Raw genomic sequence first — 15,507 nt, 5'->3', positions numbered from 1 at the left:
ACAGATGTTTTCACAAAGATTCTGAAGTTGAAATCAAAACAGACATTTCTGAATAGTTTAAGAAAAAAATGTCAGATCCATTCCATATGTGAGAAAATTTTGAAAGCTAATAATTAAAAGTGTATTGTGATTGTGTTAATTAGTGCATATTGTGCGGGTGACACATGAGGTTTCTCGAGTGAGATGAGCGTGGCCGTTGCCAGTACCGTCTGACTGGCCTTCGTGCGGGTGACACGTAAAAGCACCCACTACACTCTCTGAGTGGTTGGCGTTAGGAAGGGCATCCAGCTGTAGAAACACTGCCAAATCAGATTGGAGCCTGGTGTAGCCATCTGGTTTCACCAGTCCTCAGTCAAATCGTCCAACCCATGCTAGCATAGAAAGTGGACGTTAAACGACGACGACGACGACATCCGTTGTATGTATGCATGTGTGCATGTACATATCTGTCTCTAGATATATGTGTACATATCTATCTATAGATGTGTGCATATGTATCTACAAATATATTTCACAAGAATGCATGGATGAATATGGTCAACCACAAAAGCTGATTGTACAAAACTTGAAGTTTGGGTTTGTAATCCAGTTTATAACACACACAAACATACTGACAGGCTAACAGAAAGGTAGATACAAAAATGCTAACAGCTATAAAATATACATACATGAAGAGATCTACACACTTACATATTTTACCCCCAGATTCAAGTTTGCAGCAAAAATATAAAAAATAAGAAAAAAAAAAGTTTAAAAATATTTATAGTTTTTTTTTTTTTTTTACTTAGTGAATCTCAAAGAAGGAGCACTGCTCATGAACTTTGCAGGCCCTTAAGATCAATGAGTTTGGTGCTGTTATTGTCAGGGGTGTATATTCTGGATGTACTAGGTATGACCTGCACACCCATTGAAAATGACAAATTCATTATAAATATTAACCTTACTCATTAATTTAATCACAAATCTTAATGGAAAACTTTTATTATACCTCTGCTTGAAATTTGATGGCATTGAGTGTGGCAGCACACCCAATACAACAATCACTATATACCACTGGTTATTGTTCCAGTGTGGAGGCGCAATGGCCCAGTGGTTAGGGCAGCGGACTCGCGGACATAGGATCGCGGTTTCAATTCCCAGATTGGGCGTTGTGAGTGTTTATTGAGCGAAAACACCTAAAAGCTCCATGAGGCTCCGGCAGGGGATGGTGGTGAACCCTGCTGTACTCTTTCACCACAACTTTCTCTCACTCTTACTTCCTGTTTCTGTTGTGCCTGTTATTCAAAGGGTCAGCCTTGTCACACTGTGTCACGCTGAATATCTCCGAGAACTACGTTAAGGGTACACGTGTCTGTTGATGAATGGTTGAATGTCTGTGGAGTGCTCAGCCACTTGCACGTTAATTTCACGAGCAGGCTGTTCCGTTGATCGGATCAACTGGAACCCTCGGTGTCGTAACCGACGGAGTGCCAACACACACACAACAACACACAAATTGTTCCAGTTAACCCTTTAGCATTTAGATTACTGTGTCAAATGTGATGCTTATTTACTCACATCATTTTGAATTAATCATGCAATTACCTTGTAGCTTTGAGATTTGGATAACGTAATTGTAAGGCAGGTGTAAGAGGCAGATCTGGCTGGTCTGAACATAAAAGAGATAAAATTTTAGGCCAGGCATGGCCAGATTAAATGCTAATGAGTTAAACTGTTATAGGCCAACACCTACAGAAAAGATATGAACAGGGAGCATATTCCAGAGGGACAATGTTCTGAGGAGGAAGGACTGGAAATAGCGGTTAGCACAGGAATCAGTGGAGTGGCTGCAACAAAGGTGATGAGAGGTGCAGAGATGAGAGGGTCAGGGGTACTTGAGGGGAAGATACATGAAACCAGCCAGCTCCAAAGGAAAGAATTCCTTATAGTAACAATAAAAAAGACAGAGGCTATTTAGCTAAATAATATGCACTTAAGATGTATTTTTGTTTTTTCTTCTGTGTTTATAAATAATACACAGAAAACATTTGCTGCTTTGTTGCCAAACAAATAAACCATTACACTGTTTTAATGCCCCAAACATGAGCTAGGTTAAAAGAAACTGATTAAATACATAGAGACAAGTAACATAACCAAAGAAAGAATTTATTTTTCATTGAATTCAATATAGCTAACACAAGAATCAATGCCAAATTTACTAATGGGTCATAAAATGAAAAAAAGAAAAATTTATACTGACGGTGGGAAAATACTAAAAAAGTTAAATGTTATTGTCATTAAATAAACTTAAAGGAAATAAATATATAAAAATTTCAGTGGAAATCAGTGACTTGAAATACAAGGAAATTAAACAATAAATCAATGGAAACGTTAGAACTAATGAGAGAGCCTCTATATAGTTGTTCTGCCCAATAAAAAATAGCAGCCGAATCTCCCTTGGACCATAACTTATGGAAGTACAGCCAAATGTCACTCATGAGTTAATGTGGCTTGGTAATATATCTCATGCTTTTGTTAATTGTTTTAGGTACCTATGTAGTGGCAAACAGACATAGAAATTCTCTCCTCTCTGCCAAGATGTGACAGCCAGAGGAAGAGAAGTTTGCTCTAACACCCGGCCGGGACTCATAACAGCTGAGTAGACTGGAGCAAAAGGAAATGAAGTGCCTTGCTCAAGGGTACAATACAATGCTCAGTACAGGAATTGAACCCACCTTAATTCAATTGTCTCTAAAAAACAAAAGAAAGATAAGAAACAGGTCCAGGTATGACTGTGTGGTTAAGAAGCTCACTTTGCAACTACATGATTTCAGGTTCAATTCCACTGGGCAGCATCTTGGCTAAGTGTCTTCTACTAAAGCACCAAATTGACAAATGCCCTGTGAGTAAATTTGGTCAATGGAAACTGTGTTCCAGTTGCACACACATGTGTGTGTGTGTGTGCACGTGCCTTTGTGTCTGTGCTTGTCCCCTACTCCCACCGACTGACAATCAGTGTTGGTTTGTTTATGTCCCTGTAACTTAGTGAGTCAACAAAAGGACTGATAGTATAAGTGCCAGACTTTAAAAAAAAGCACTTTGCTCAACTAAAACCCATCAAGGCAGTGACCTAACATGACTGCAGTCCAATGACTGAAACAAGTAAAACAAGAAGATAAAAGATAAACATAGACATATTATGGCAGGAACAAAAATTTGAGATTTGTATAATCAGGACTGGCTTGGAGCTAAACAATTACAACACAATCAGTTGACCATGTGTAAACTTCTTCAGCCACTGTTGGTCACAGTTCTACCTTACTTAACAATCACATCCTGTTCAACTAGTTACTTAACATACAAGAATGCTTGAATACAAGTCTGTAGATGGGAAAGACAGGAAATGAAAAAAATTTATTTGCGTTCTTTGTTCTCTAAAACTTAGAACAAAAAAGAAAAAAAGCATGACTGTATGGTTAAGGTCACTTGGCAACCACATGGTTTCGGGTTCAGTCCCATTTCATGGCACCTTGGGCAAATGTCTTCTAGTATAGCCCAGGCAGACCAATGCCTTACGAGTGAATTTGGGAGATGGAAACAGTGTTGAAGCCTGTCATGTACAGTGTGTGTGTGTGTGTCTTTGCTGCCCCACTCCATCACTTGATAACTTGTGTTGGTTTGTGTCCCCCATAACTTAGCAGTTTGGCAAAGAGACCAATAGAATAAATATCTAACTAAAAAAAAATAAATAAGTACAAGGATTGATCTGTTTGACCAAAAACCCTTCAAGGTGGTGTTCCATCATGGCTGCAGTCCAACGATTGAAACAAGTGAAAGATAAAAGATACAATAGCTAGGAAGTATGGCCTATTGAAGATAGTGTAATAAATGGTAAAACATTTCAATAAAAATGTAGCCAACAATTCTGCCAATACTCAAAATCCAAAAAAAGAAAGAAAAATAAATATATTCCCTTTATGAAATAGAGCATATAATAAAATAAAGGTAAGCTGCAGTCAATATTTGAAAAGTCATAAACCTTATTAATTATATATAACTTTGAGCTTTCACACAAAACTAAACACTAGCAAATGCTCAACATTTACACAGCAACATAATTTTGGAATCCTAAAATCAAAGCTGTACTATAAAAATACAATTCAATTCTACATTAATCAATCTAAGCAGTTGATTGATTTACTAGAAACAGCAGTTAAATCTCTCTTAAACCACATGCAGTCATCTCAAGAAAGGAAAAGAACACTTTGGATAATGTAATTCTTAGACACTCCTAAAAGACAGCATACTCACAGTAGGAATGCTTTAGGCTGTAGGTTTGCTCAATCAGAGCTGACTGGGAGTTGAACAATGACAAAAACAATACAAATGCAAACACTTACCCAATGTACAAATATTAACAAAGTCTAATATATAAACACAGTTTAATGTTCATTATCATAAACATTCTTCCATTGCCTTTAGTTTTGAAGACCAGGAATTAAAACTGCAACTTTAATTGAACTACTTGGTCTGCTGTTCTCATCACAAGCATTTTTGTAGGGGCCAATAGTTTTTCCAGTTTAAGGTTCTTAAGTTTTTGTCTCCTTATCCTTTTGCTATATCAAATATATACTGATCAATATATATCATCTGTACATATTTTTCCAAATGAATTTGGGTAGCATGTAAAAACATGTCCAGGACATACTGTAAAGTGGTTGATGTTAGGAAGGGTATCCAGCTGTAGAAACCCTGCCAAAGCAAACACTGGAGCATGAAGCAATTCTTGGACCTACCGGATCCTATTAAACCATCCAACCCATGCCAACATGGAATATGGAGGTTAAGTGATAATGATGAAAATTGTTGGTGATCAGCTCTTATTGAGTAGAAGAACTATGATGGAAAGCATTCTTTCTACAACTTGTCTGTCTTTTTTAAGGGTCATCTAGGATTATATTATTTAGTGTCCTGATTTCAAAATGGAGGCATAGTTTTAACAAGATATAGCTGTTATTTCTAGCACAGTGAATAACCACATGAAGATATTAAAATGAGTTGTTTATGCTAATGTTTGTCTTTGGATGATTTTCCTCATCATAAAGGTTGACATACAATTATGGGCAATTACCATTTAGTTTAAATCTGATAAAACAGGGCTAATGCCTGAGTATCTCAAATGACAATACTGCATCTCAGGACAGGACAGCAGATCAGTAAAAACAACATATTCAGTAAGCAAATAAAGGTTTCAGGTTCAATTCCATGGCCAGTTCAGAGTCACTCTCTGAAGGCAGCTGCAGAGAATATTAACTGAAACATTGTCATCCTCTATATTAAAGAGCATCATTATAAGGGTTGACGACATTGAAATTAGTCACTCCATCATACTTTGTAACTTAGTGTGTTTAATATTATGTTTTCACCAGGATAAAAAATTATCGAAGATTAGGTCAAGAAGGAAACTAAAATTTATAAAATATTTTTAAGATAAATTTTTGTGCTATTTTCCACCACCCTAAATAATATCATACACAGTACAATTTCTAAGCAATTATAAGAAAAAAATGTTTCCATGTCTATAGAATAAATAAAATATAAAAATAAAACTTCTCACTTCCATGGCCCTGCACTAAATTTGTTTCATGATAAAATTAAAATTGCTAATGAATTTTTAGCAATTTTCATAAAGAGCTGCATATAGAAAAATGGAATGAAGTCCTTTCAAAAGACACAAGGACAAATCTCTTTATCTAAATCTTCCCATACTATTTGAGTAAAGAGTATGGGAATTGTACAGATGAATAATATTTCTTTAACATCAACCAGTTGACTCCTATTGAAATAGTTCTACACATGAATAAAGTACTAAATGAAATTTAAGGCCTGACAAAAGAAGCAGGAATGATTAGAGAATTAGGTTGGTGATAGGGGAAGTTATCTATTCAAAGCATATTCTTAATTAATCAGGTGTTTCTACCAAATGCTATTTTGAGTCTCCAGTTGAAAAGATCAATGCTTTCAATAACACTGATACATCTTGTGGTGAAAGTAAGGTAATGAAAATTATTTCGTTCTTTCTTTTCTTATGGGAATTGGACAAGTTCCAACTACAAATACAATGAAGGTGATCTTTCTAAAAATAAATGATCAGCAAAAAAAACAAAAAAAAAACAAAGGAGGAATATTAATTTTAGCTATAACAATATACGATATACAAGATAAAATGTCCACACTATAAATATGTGCCTGTGTACGTTAACGTTTCTCTCTGAAAAGAGAAATAAATTCTGGTTTATAATCTAAGAGCAAGTAAACAAAAAAATACAATACAAAGACTAAGACTAGAAATATCTGAACATAAACTGAAATCAAATCAAATACTACGAAGCTTGTTAGTAATGTGAATGAGATTTTGCTATGAAGTCTCTTGCTATTATTTTTGTTTATCAATCATTAAACCAGTGAGGTCCCTAGACACTTTCACTTCTTTAACATCAGCTATCAGTCAAACAATGACTGATTTAACCAAATAGACTTTATACACACATCATCTAATATTAATGCTTTTAACAAAGTGATATCTCTCTCACACACGCACACACAGACATACAGCATTCATCTATCTTGAAAGACAATAAGTAGGTAATTTCTGTTACATTCTTTTCTTTTTTCAATTTTCAGTGAAACTAGAGAGATGTCTCTAGGGCAGATTGATTTCAAACAAAAACAAAAACAGGAGACCTTTGTTGGCCTAGCTAGCCAGGCGGCCATGTTTGATATAGTTTAACATTTGGATGTAGTTTGTTTGCAGATGCTGGAGAAAAGATAACAATGTTTTACACCACACCACCCTTTGGGCTTTATCTTGATTTTATGTTAGAACATATTTCCTTAGACTCTCTTTATCCCAGGACACTAATTATCTACCATGATGGAAAAACATTCCATATAGATTGTGATAGAGAAACTATACACTGATATGATAGACTTACCATATTTGACTATATTTCTGCAGTGTTGCAAAGACATATATAAAATATGGTTGCTCTTTTGAATTTTTATTTCCACATAAATAAGGATACACATGTAATGTTGAAACCTAGATATATATGTACATGTCCTCTGATGAAGGTATATTTCCTGATATATATAGAGATAGGTTTTATACAACAATGTATTGCCAGTTATTGTTATTCTGTTACTGTCTGAGTTCTAAAAAGCTGGATTTAATTACAGGATCCCCACCCCACAAAAAAATCCACACACATTTCCCAGGATTATCAGCTAAGTCAAATTAACTTGTAACTGGTGGCACTCACAATCCCATTAAAACCTAAACAAAGTAAACAGAATTTCGTTGGTATACTGAGTGTCGGGAAGCATCCAAGAAAATCAAATCAAACTACTCATTGCAACAATTCTATGTCTGTAATATAAAACATATAATACAATTAGATACTTCCTTATTGGAGACAAAGAACTTGTAGACTTTTCAATTTCTGGCTGATATTGAGACCAGATATTCTAACATTGAGCATAAAATACTTTACAACTTATTTGTTTGCTTCTTATATCTACATAGATTACATAGGAATTGAAATGGACCAAAACATACTGGAATACAAAGCCAAGAAGAATTCTAATGTACCATCATGGTTAGGGTAAATGTTTCTTCAGATATAGGATTATGATTGGGATATAATCTAAACACCAGAGAGGTAAATACCTTGCAGACACAATATGATGATGAGTTCATGCAGAAATAATACTGAAAAGGGATTGGATACATTAAATACTTCAGCTGCCTGAATATAAGTCATACAAATACAAACTTATTGCTTCTAGAAAGATGATTGTCAGAAGGTTCCATGTACTTAGAATGTCCTAGTTCTCCACTACTGGAATTACTGTTATGAAATTGGAACAACAAATGGGACCATTGTACAAAGAACTAGGATAGTACACCTATGTACTCTAGACACACTGAAGAAAATACAATATCTCCATCTACATGGAAAGAAGTTCAAGCTACTTGACAGAATAACTAAGGTTTTAACAGAATAGTTGGAGATATAAACCACCAAACTGCCAAAAGTAAAGACCTATTTATGTTGTCAGAAATTCCACCCACTTGTGGCATACAATTTTCATAGTTTTTAATGGTAGCAACACATTATCTGTAGCAGAGGATAGCCAAAACAAGTTCCGCCTTGTGAGAAAACTCACACATTCTATTTTCAGGTGCGTTATTACACACTTGAAGATAATCTCAGAGCATTTTGTGTTATTGCACACCTGAAGAAGATAGTCTCAGAACATTCCATACCAAACTAAAAAAACAATAATAATGACTCCTAGTATGCATAACAATATTTTCAATTATTTTTCAACCAGCTGAAAATTCACCTTGAATCCTCAGGATTGAAGGATCTATATGGTCCAACAAAATTTTCACAGGAGCTGAAGAGATATGTCAGATTATCAATTTGCCCTGCACTGCTTCAATGCTACATTTTATCAGCCATGAAACACAAGTTATCAACATGATGCCTAAGAATGTTACAGATCTAACATGCTGTTTCTTACAAGACTGGCCATTACAATGCCAACAAAATATGATCAGAACTTGCTGTAGTAGAAATATAAAAGTACTACCTTTATTATAACATATTAGTAACTTATAGGTATTAAACCCATGTACCTAAATCTGGAGCCCAAGCAACATAACATCTACATGCCCCTAGTCATAAATACTATAGACAACAAAAGGTTCCTAATGGTGTAATTACCATCACATTAAACAAACCCAATACACATTTAACAATCAGAGCACCTTATCTAACATACTGACTGTGGAGACTCTTGAAGGACAACTCCTTTTCCTCTAAAAAGAAAACAAACATTTCTACCATCTTACAAATATGTATACGATAGTCTGTAAGCACCCTGCCCCATCACACTTATATGTCCTAGTCACATCATTAAACTCCTAACAACTTTAAATTATAGAAACTACATTTTATGAAGAAATATGTTATATAAGGAGTACTTGACAAGAGAGAATTCTCACAACTCTCTTATTTGGCTTTTAACTCCCTTGCAAAATCACACAATAGGGATCAGATCAAGACTTGCCTATGAGGCATTTACACATCAAATTTCAGTTGCTGTAAATCACTAAAATAAAAGCAATTAATTCTTAGACCTTGATGCCAACACTTGTTCTTTATCTTTTATAACGTAATGTACAGTAGAGCCAGTAAGCTCTGTGACTTGAATAAGATGCAATACAATTCTTTTCAAGTGTTTTTCTAACATTTTAGAACAATTTCACAGAAATCTAATTAAACATAATTTCTTTACTTTTAAAAATCAGAATGTGAGAAAGTTAAAAATGGCTAAAAGCAACATTTGAATAAAAATTGGAGGTTCATAAATAAAATTGTCATATATTTATTTGATGGACAGATATAAGTTTGGCAGGCAAATGAAGTTCTTAAATTTGCTGTACAATATATACATCCGTATACATGCACACATGTATAAAGACCCAGATACACACATATTATTGTGCAATTAAAAATATTATATAGATACATACACACACATGCATACATAGTAATATTAAAATCCTTTCATAATAACTTTATAAAAAGAAAAATATTATCAAAGTGTAATGAAGTAGCAGTTGAAAATATTAATTTCTTACAATACAACAATCTATTTCTATTTAACATGAAACTGGAACAACAAAAATACATAAAATGAAAAAAAAGCGCAGTTTAGAACACTTACAACTTCCTTGTTTGTTACCTTGCCTTGGCGTTTCTTTGGCATAGTGGTAAAATTTCTTTACGTTACCTGCAGATAGTAAAACAAAATAACATTAGGAATATATAGAATTTTTGAAATTTTATGATTTATAAAATGAAAGTGATAATTAAATATCGGACGTTTTACTAATGAAATATATAAAAGAGAAAGTGTCATTTTATAATAATTTTTCTTGCCTATAGAAAGAGGAAGAGTGTGATCCAGATGACACCACCCTTAGTTTTATGAAACAAAACCATTTTAATGTGTTTTTATTTAAATTTAAATATTCTATTATAATTATGTGTAAAAATATTTTAAGTTATGCTCCAAGCACCAACTTAATTCTTAAGATTCTGCTGAAAATTTTCAAAATCAAAAGCTCAATCTAGTAAAGAGTGAACAGAAAATACCTAAAAATGGACATTTTTGGTCAAATGTTATAATGTGTATAACCCTACTTAGGTTATTGGGAAAATTGGCAGTTTTGCGCAAAAGACTAATGTCTTTCTTTGTGTTAAAAATAATGTTTTGCATGTATGTTTGTGAATTAAATAATAATAATTAATAATAGATGTACTATAAAAAGAGAAAAGAAACAAGTTACTAATGAATTAAATGCAATTAATAACAGTCTTGAACATACAAACATTACAGACTTTAAAAAAATTCCCATGTCCTTTTTGTACCTTTTTCATTATTACTCCCTTGAAACATAGCATAACCAAGTTTTCACAAAATAAACACAGAAAAATAAACTGCAAAAATTCAGCATTATGTGCTTTGATTTTAATAGAAGGCATTACAGAATGTAAATAAATAAGAGCGGAAGAGATTAAAGTTTTCACACTTAAATTAGAGAGTTCATAATTTATTTAAAAATGAATATAAACATGAGTCTAGTTTCAGATGGTACAAAACTGAAAGACACATATGCTGTTGGGAAGATTCATGTCAAACAGGAAATTAAGGAGTTAACACTGGAGAAGTTATTTTATTAAACCTTTAGTATTCTGTCAAATTTAAGGCTTATTTATTCACATTGTTTTGAATCAATCATTCATTATCTCTAAGCTTTGAGATTTTGATGATGTGATTGTTTATTTTTAGGTTAGATGGCAAAGGTCAGATCTGGCCAGTTTGAACATAAAACAAGTAGAATATTTTGGCCGGATATGGCTGGTTTGAATGCTAAAAGGTTAAATTCTCTCAAAACTTTTTATTATTTTAAAAATTAACATTAATGGTGTATTCTATTAGAAATACAAACATGAAAAAGATTTGTTTAAAAAGAAAAAAAAATGTAATTTTGCAAAACGAACTACTATTTTCACTAAGTTGCTTTCAGCAGCAATCAAATAAGGAAATTTTAATATCTTTAAAAAAATCACAAATATGTCACCTGATACCATCTTGCAGTATTCTTATGTTGTTAACAACTTTTCCATCACTAAACAGATGTTAGGAATTGAAAAGTGAGTTTAGCAATAAAGAATTCACCAGTGAAAGTGAGACCAACACAATTCTGATCTAATAATGTATTCCTGAAACACATCATGATACAAGTATTTTGATGTCTTATAAACACTCATTGATATATATCTAGTTAATAATTCCTAAATGACTAGAACCTTTGAAAGGAGACAAGAGATTTTGAAAAGAGACAAACTGATAGAGAGGGTAAAAAGATGAAATTGATAAACAGTTTTAACATGGATAACTTTAACCCAGTTATCTTAGCAGATACAGGAGAAATTGAATTAACAATAACAGGTTTCAAACTCAGAGCTATCAACTACTGAGCTTGATTTATTTTAAATGATTTGTTAATTAATTAATTAATTCTTCATTATCACCAGTCCAATACTGATGAAGCAACTATTTGGTATAGAAATTGCTAGTTAAATACATATATATATTGTATAAAAGATGGTGGGTAAGGCCAAAACAATGTGAAGTAAACACAAGGTAAATCACAAGAAAACAAATATGTGAATTAATGTAGACTTACCTTGTATTCAATATTTCGGGGTTATGACCCCATTTTCAAGAAATTCGTCAATTTCTTGAAAATGGGGTCATAAACCTGAAATATTGAATACAAGGTAAGTCTACATTAATTCACATATCTGTTTTCTTGTGATTCACCTTGCATTTAATTTGCCTTGTTTTGGCCTTACCCATGATCCTTTATACAATATATTCTACACAATGCTTTACAGTAATTATTCCATTACACACACACACACACACATATAAGAGGGTGCACTCATGATTGCAAGATTGGGATTTCATTTCCTAGATTGGGTGGTGCATTGTGTTCTTGAGCAAAACATTTCATCTCATGTTGCTCTGTGATCTACACAGTGCACCTATTCAGACGACGTTGATTTGATGGAGAGAGTGAGAAAATGTACAACATGAACATTTGATCACTATAAGTAAATCACTTGTGCAGGTCGTTCGGCAAAAGGCTGAATGCTCATATATTGTCTTTGTGAGGAGAGTCCATCATATGTATGTATGTGTGTGTATGTGTGTATGTATTGGGTCATCCCATAAATGATGCAGGTTTTTTCAACTGTGTGAACTAAAAGTCGGAGGGGGATGGGATAAACTACTTGCATCAACTTGCTATAGAAGCAGGTAGTAATTTTACCTTGTGCTTATTCTTAGTGCAAGTTTTTAAGAGTGCAGTTTGATTTTAACAGTTATTTTTTCAAAGCTATAATGCAAGTAGCAAAGGAGCATATTCAGCACATTTTGCTTTATAAGTTCAATAAAGGCAACAATGCAATGGAAAGTGCAAGGAATATTAATGCAATATATGGGGATCAGATAATAAGTGTAAGCCAGTATCAATGGTGGTTCCAAAAACCGAGCTGGAAATTACAGCCTAGAAGATCTGTAGAGCTCGATGAAGATGTCCTGCAAACTCTGGTGGAACAAAATTCTATTGTAACTGTTGAGGAACTAGTAGAGAAGCTTGGATTTTGTCATTCAACCATTCATCAAATGTGCATGTCACCAGAAAAGTCGGCAAATTGGGTCAATGGGTTTCACACAAATTTCTGAGTCTAATCATGCACATAGAGTGAATGTGTGCTCTTCTTTGCTGTCACATCTCATGAATGAACCTTTTTTGGGACCGAATAATGACTGGTGATGAGAAATGGGTTCTCTATAAGAATATCAAGCACTAGAGACAGTAGGTAGGGAAAGGAGAAACACTAGCACCACAGGCTAAAGAAGGTCTTCCTCCATGTAAGGTGTTGTTATCTGTTTGGTGGGATATAAAAAGTTTAGTCCACTTTGAACTTTTAAACCCAAATCAAATGATAACAAAGGAGATCTACTTAAGTGGCTTAAATCAGCACAAGAAGAAAAACGACCATCTTTGGTTTCAAGACGAAAAGTGCTCTTCCATCAGGATAATGCTCAGCCACATACAGCAAAGATGACATTTCAAAGGCCGGAGCAGTTTGAATGGGAAACAATACCCCACCCACCATATTTGCTGGACATTACCCCATCTGATTATCATTTATTCTGCAGTCTTTAAAATCATTTGGGCGGATAAAAAATGAATTCTGGAGATGAGGTCAGAATAGTACTGGAGGAGTATTTTTCATCATGGACAAGTGAATTTTGGGAGAGGGGCCTTGCAAGTCTACCAGATAGATGGAAGAGCATTTTAGAAAATGAAGGAGTGTATATTTTAGATTAAAAAAGAACTTTATCTTAATTTTGAAAAATAAAAGAAGTATAAAAAAAACTCATTATTTATGGAATGACCCAATATATACTAGTAAGTAAACTAAATGAAGTAGACTGGCATGCTTAAATGAGTTTGTGAGAAAATTGACACAGTGGGAAAAAAAATCTTTAAAAATTTTATTGGAATGATGGAAAAAAAAAAACAAATTTCATATGTGTATTTGGTGTGCAAGATTTGATTTAAATTTGCATAATTTCTCAACACAAGTAAACAAAAGTTACTACAGTAAAAAAGAAATATTCATTCTGATGATTTAAAATTTAAGAAAAATTCCTTCAGTCGTTTCACAATCCTTAATACCTGTTAAGAAAACCTCAAGCTACCATTGCTAATGTAGAAAACAACAATGACATTCATTATAGATGTAATTAAAAAAATGATGACACAAAGGTGTGGGCATGGCTATTGTCATCATCATCATTATTTCAATAACCACTTTTCCATGCAAACATGGGCTAGATGGAATCTACTGAGGTAGATTTTCTATAGCTAGATGCCCTTTCTGTTGGCTGTGTGCTTAAGAAGTTTACTTGTCAGTCACATAGTTTTGAGTTTCGTCCCACTGCATGACACCTTGGGCAAGTGTCTTTTATTATAACCCTAGGCCTACTAATGCCTTGTGAGGAAATTTGATAAATAGAAGCTGAAAGAATCCCCTCATGTATGTGTGTGTGTGTCTGTGTGTATGCGTGCATGTCTGTATGAACATTTAGAAAACTTGGGCTGCAGTTGATGAAGTTTATTGACATATCTTGCTGACAAATTGTCCACTAACACTGCACTTGCAGATTTATCTATGATATATTAATAAATGTATGTGTCTGCATGCCTTCCTAGCTTGTAGAATCAGCTCCCACTGGAATCAACATTCACAAATAGCGCATGTTTGGAATCAGGGTAGGTTCAATGTGATTCTCCGTTACTTTGGTTTGCTGGCAGATGACCTAAACTGGGACCATCTTAAAACACCTTTAGTTTTTACAACCAGCAAAAATATGAACCAAAAACTATAATAAGAGCAGAAGTATAGAGAACAAACAAGCTGAATATTGGTTGGCAAATTATATTTAACCTATTCAAAAACTGGTTGGTCTGGAATGAAAATCTATGACTTGAAAAACAGGTTGATGGCAGGAAGTGCATCCAGCTGTAAAAATTCTGCCTCAAATTAAAAATTTTCTCTAAATTTCACTTGATATAAATTGTTGCACCAGCTGTTGTCCTTACACAAAATGTACTTATGGTACAAAGTTTGAACTGATGAGGAAGCCTCAACAGGATGGTCATGGCTGGAATCACATTGATCCTATAGCTACTCAATCAAAGCTGGTCTAGGACTGCAGAATGACACCAGCACTAAGTTTAAATTATAAAGTAGTTAGCCTTTGCTCTCTTTATCAGTGGTTATCAATAACGGAAGTACAACAAAGGCTGATGTAGCCATGAAGTTCAACAAGAATAAATCAATCACTGTCAAGAATCATAATCATACAATTACTATTTCTCACTACACACCTCACATTATAAGACATTATGACAGATCACATCTGATATTAGTAATAACAAACAACACACATTACTTATTTTGCTTCTGCAGCATTCCTGACAAGAATGTTGATATTTCTATATTCTTTATCTCACACACACACACACACTGCCGCCACTGCCAACACCACCACTGCCAACACCACCACTGTCACTTTTCCCCAGTCACTGCAGTTGATATATAAAGGACAATATATTGCATGAGCTGCTTTAGCTGTTCATAATCTCATGAGGAAGTTATAAAAAAAAATGTATTTGTGCATCTGGCCCTGCTAACAGATGCAATTATGTAGAGGTTAATGTAAACTAAATCAACTTGGGAAAAGCAAATGGTAAAAGAGATCATGTGCTTATCTCTTTAATTGTTTCATTCAATGAACTGTGGCCAT

General features: G+C 33.9%; 1 protein-coding gene across 8 annotated transcripts in view; it reads right to left on the bottom strand.

Annotated features, from left to right (window-relative positions):
• Positions 1-15,507, bottom strand: part of LOC106871495 (band 3 anion transport protein) — a 762,999-nt gene that overhangs the window by 226,112 nt on the left and 521,380 nt on the right. For all 8 annotated transcript variants that reach the window (XM_052970953.1, XM_052970950.1, XM_052970954.1 and 5 more), the window contains one exon: positions 9,778-9,843. In XM_052970953.1, coding sequence (XP_052826913.1) covers positions 9,778-9,819 — 42 coding nt within the window. In that variant the 5' untranslated portion in view covers positions 9,820-9,843. The remainder of the gene's footprint in view (positions 1-9,777; positions 9,844-15,507) is intronic.

Source organism: Octopus bimaculoides, chromosome 1 (genome assembly GCF_001194135.2).
Source record: "Octopus bimaculoides isolate UCB-OBI-ISO-001 chromosome 1, ASM119413v2, whole genome shotgun sequence".
Classification (NCBI taxonomy): Eukaryota; Metazoa; Mollusca; class Cephalopoda; order Octopoda; family Octopodidae; genus Octopus; species Octopus bimaculoides.
The sequence above is the reverse complement of the archived record's forward strand: the minus strand, read 5'-3'. Positions and strand labels throughout refer to the sequence as shown.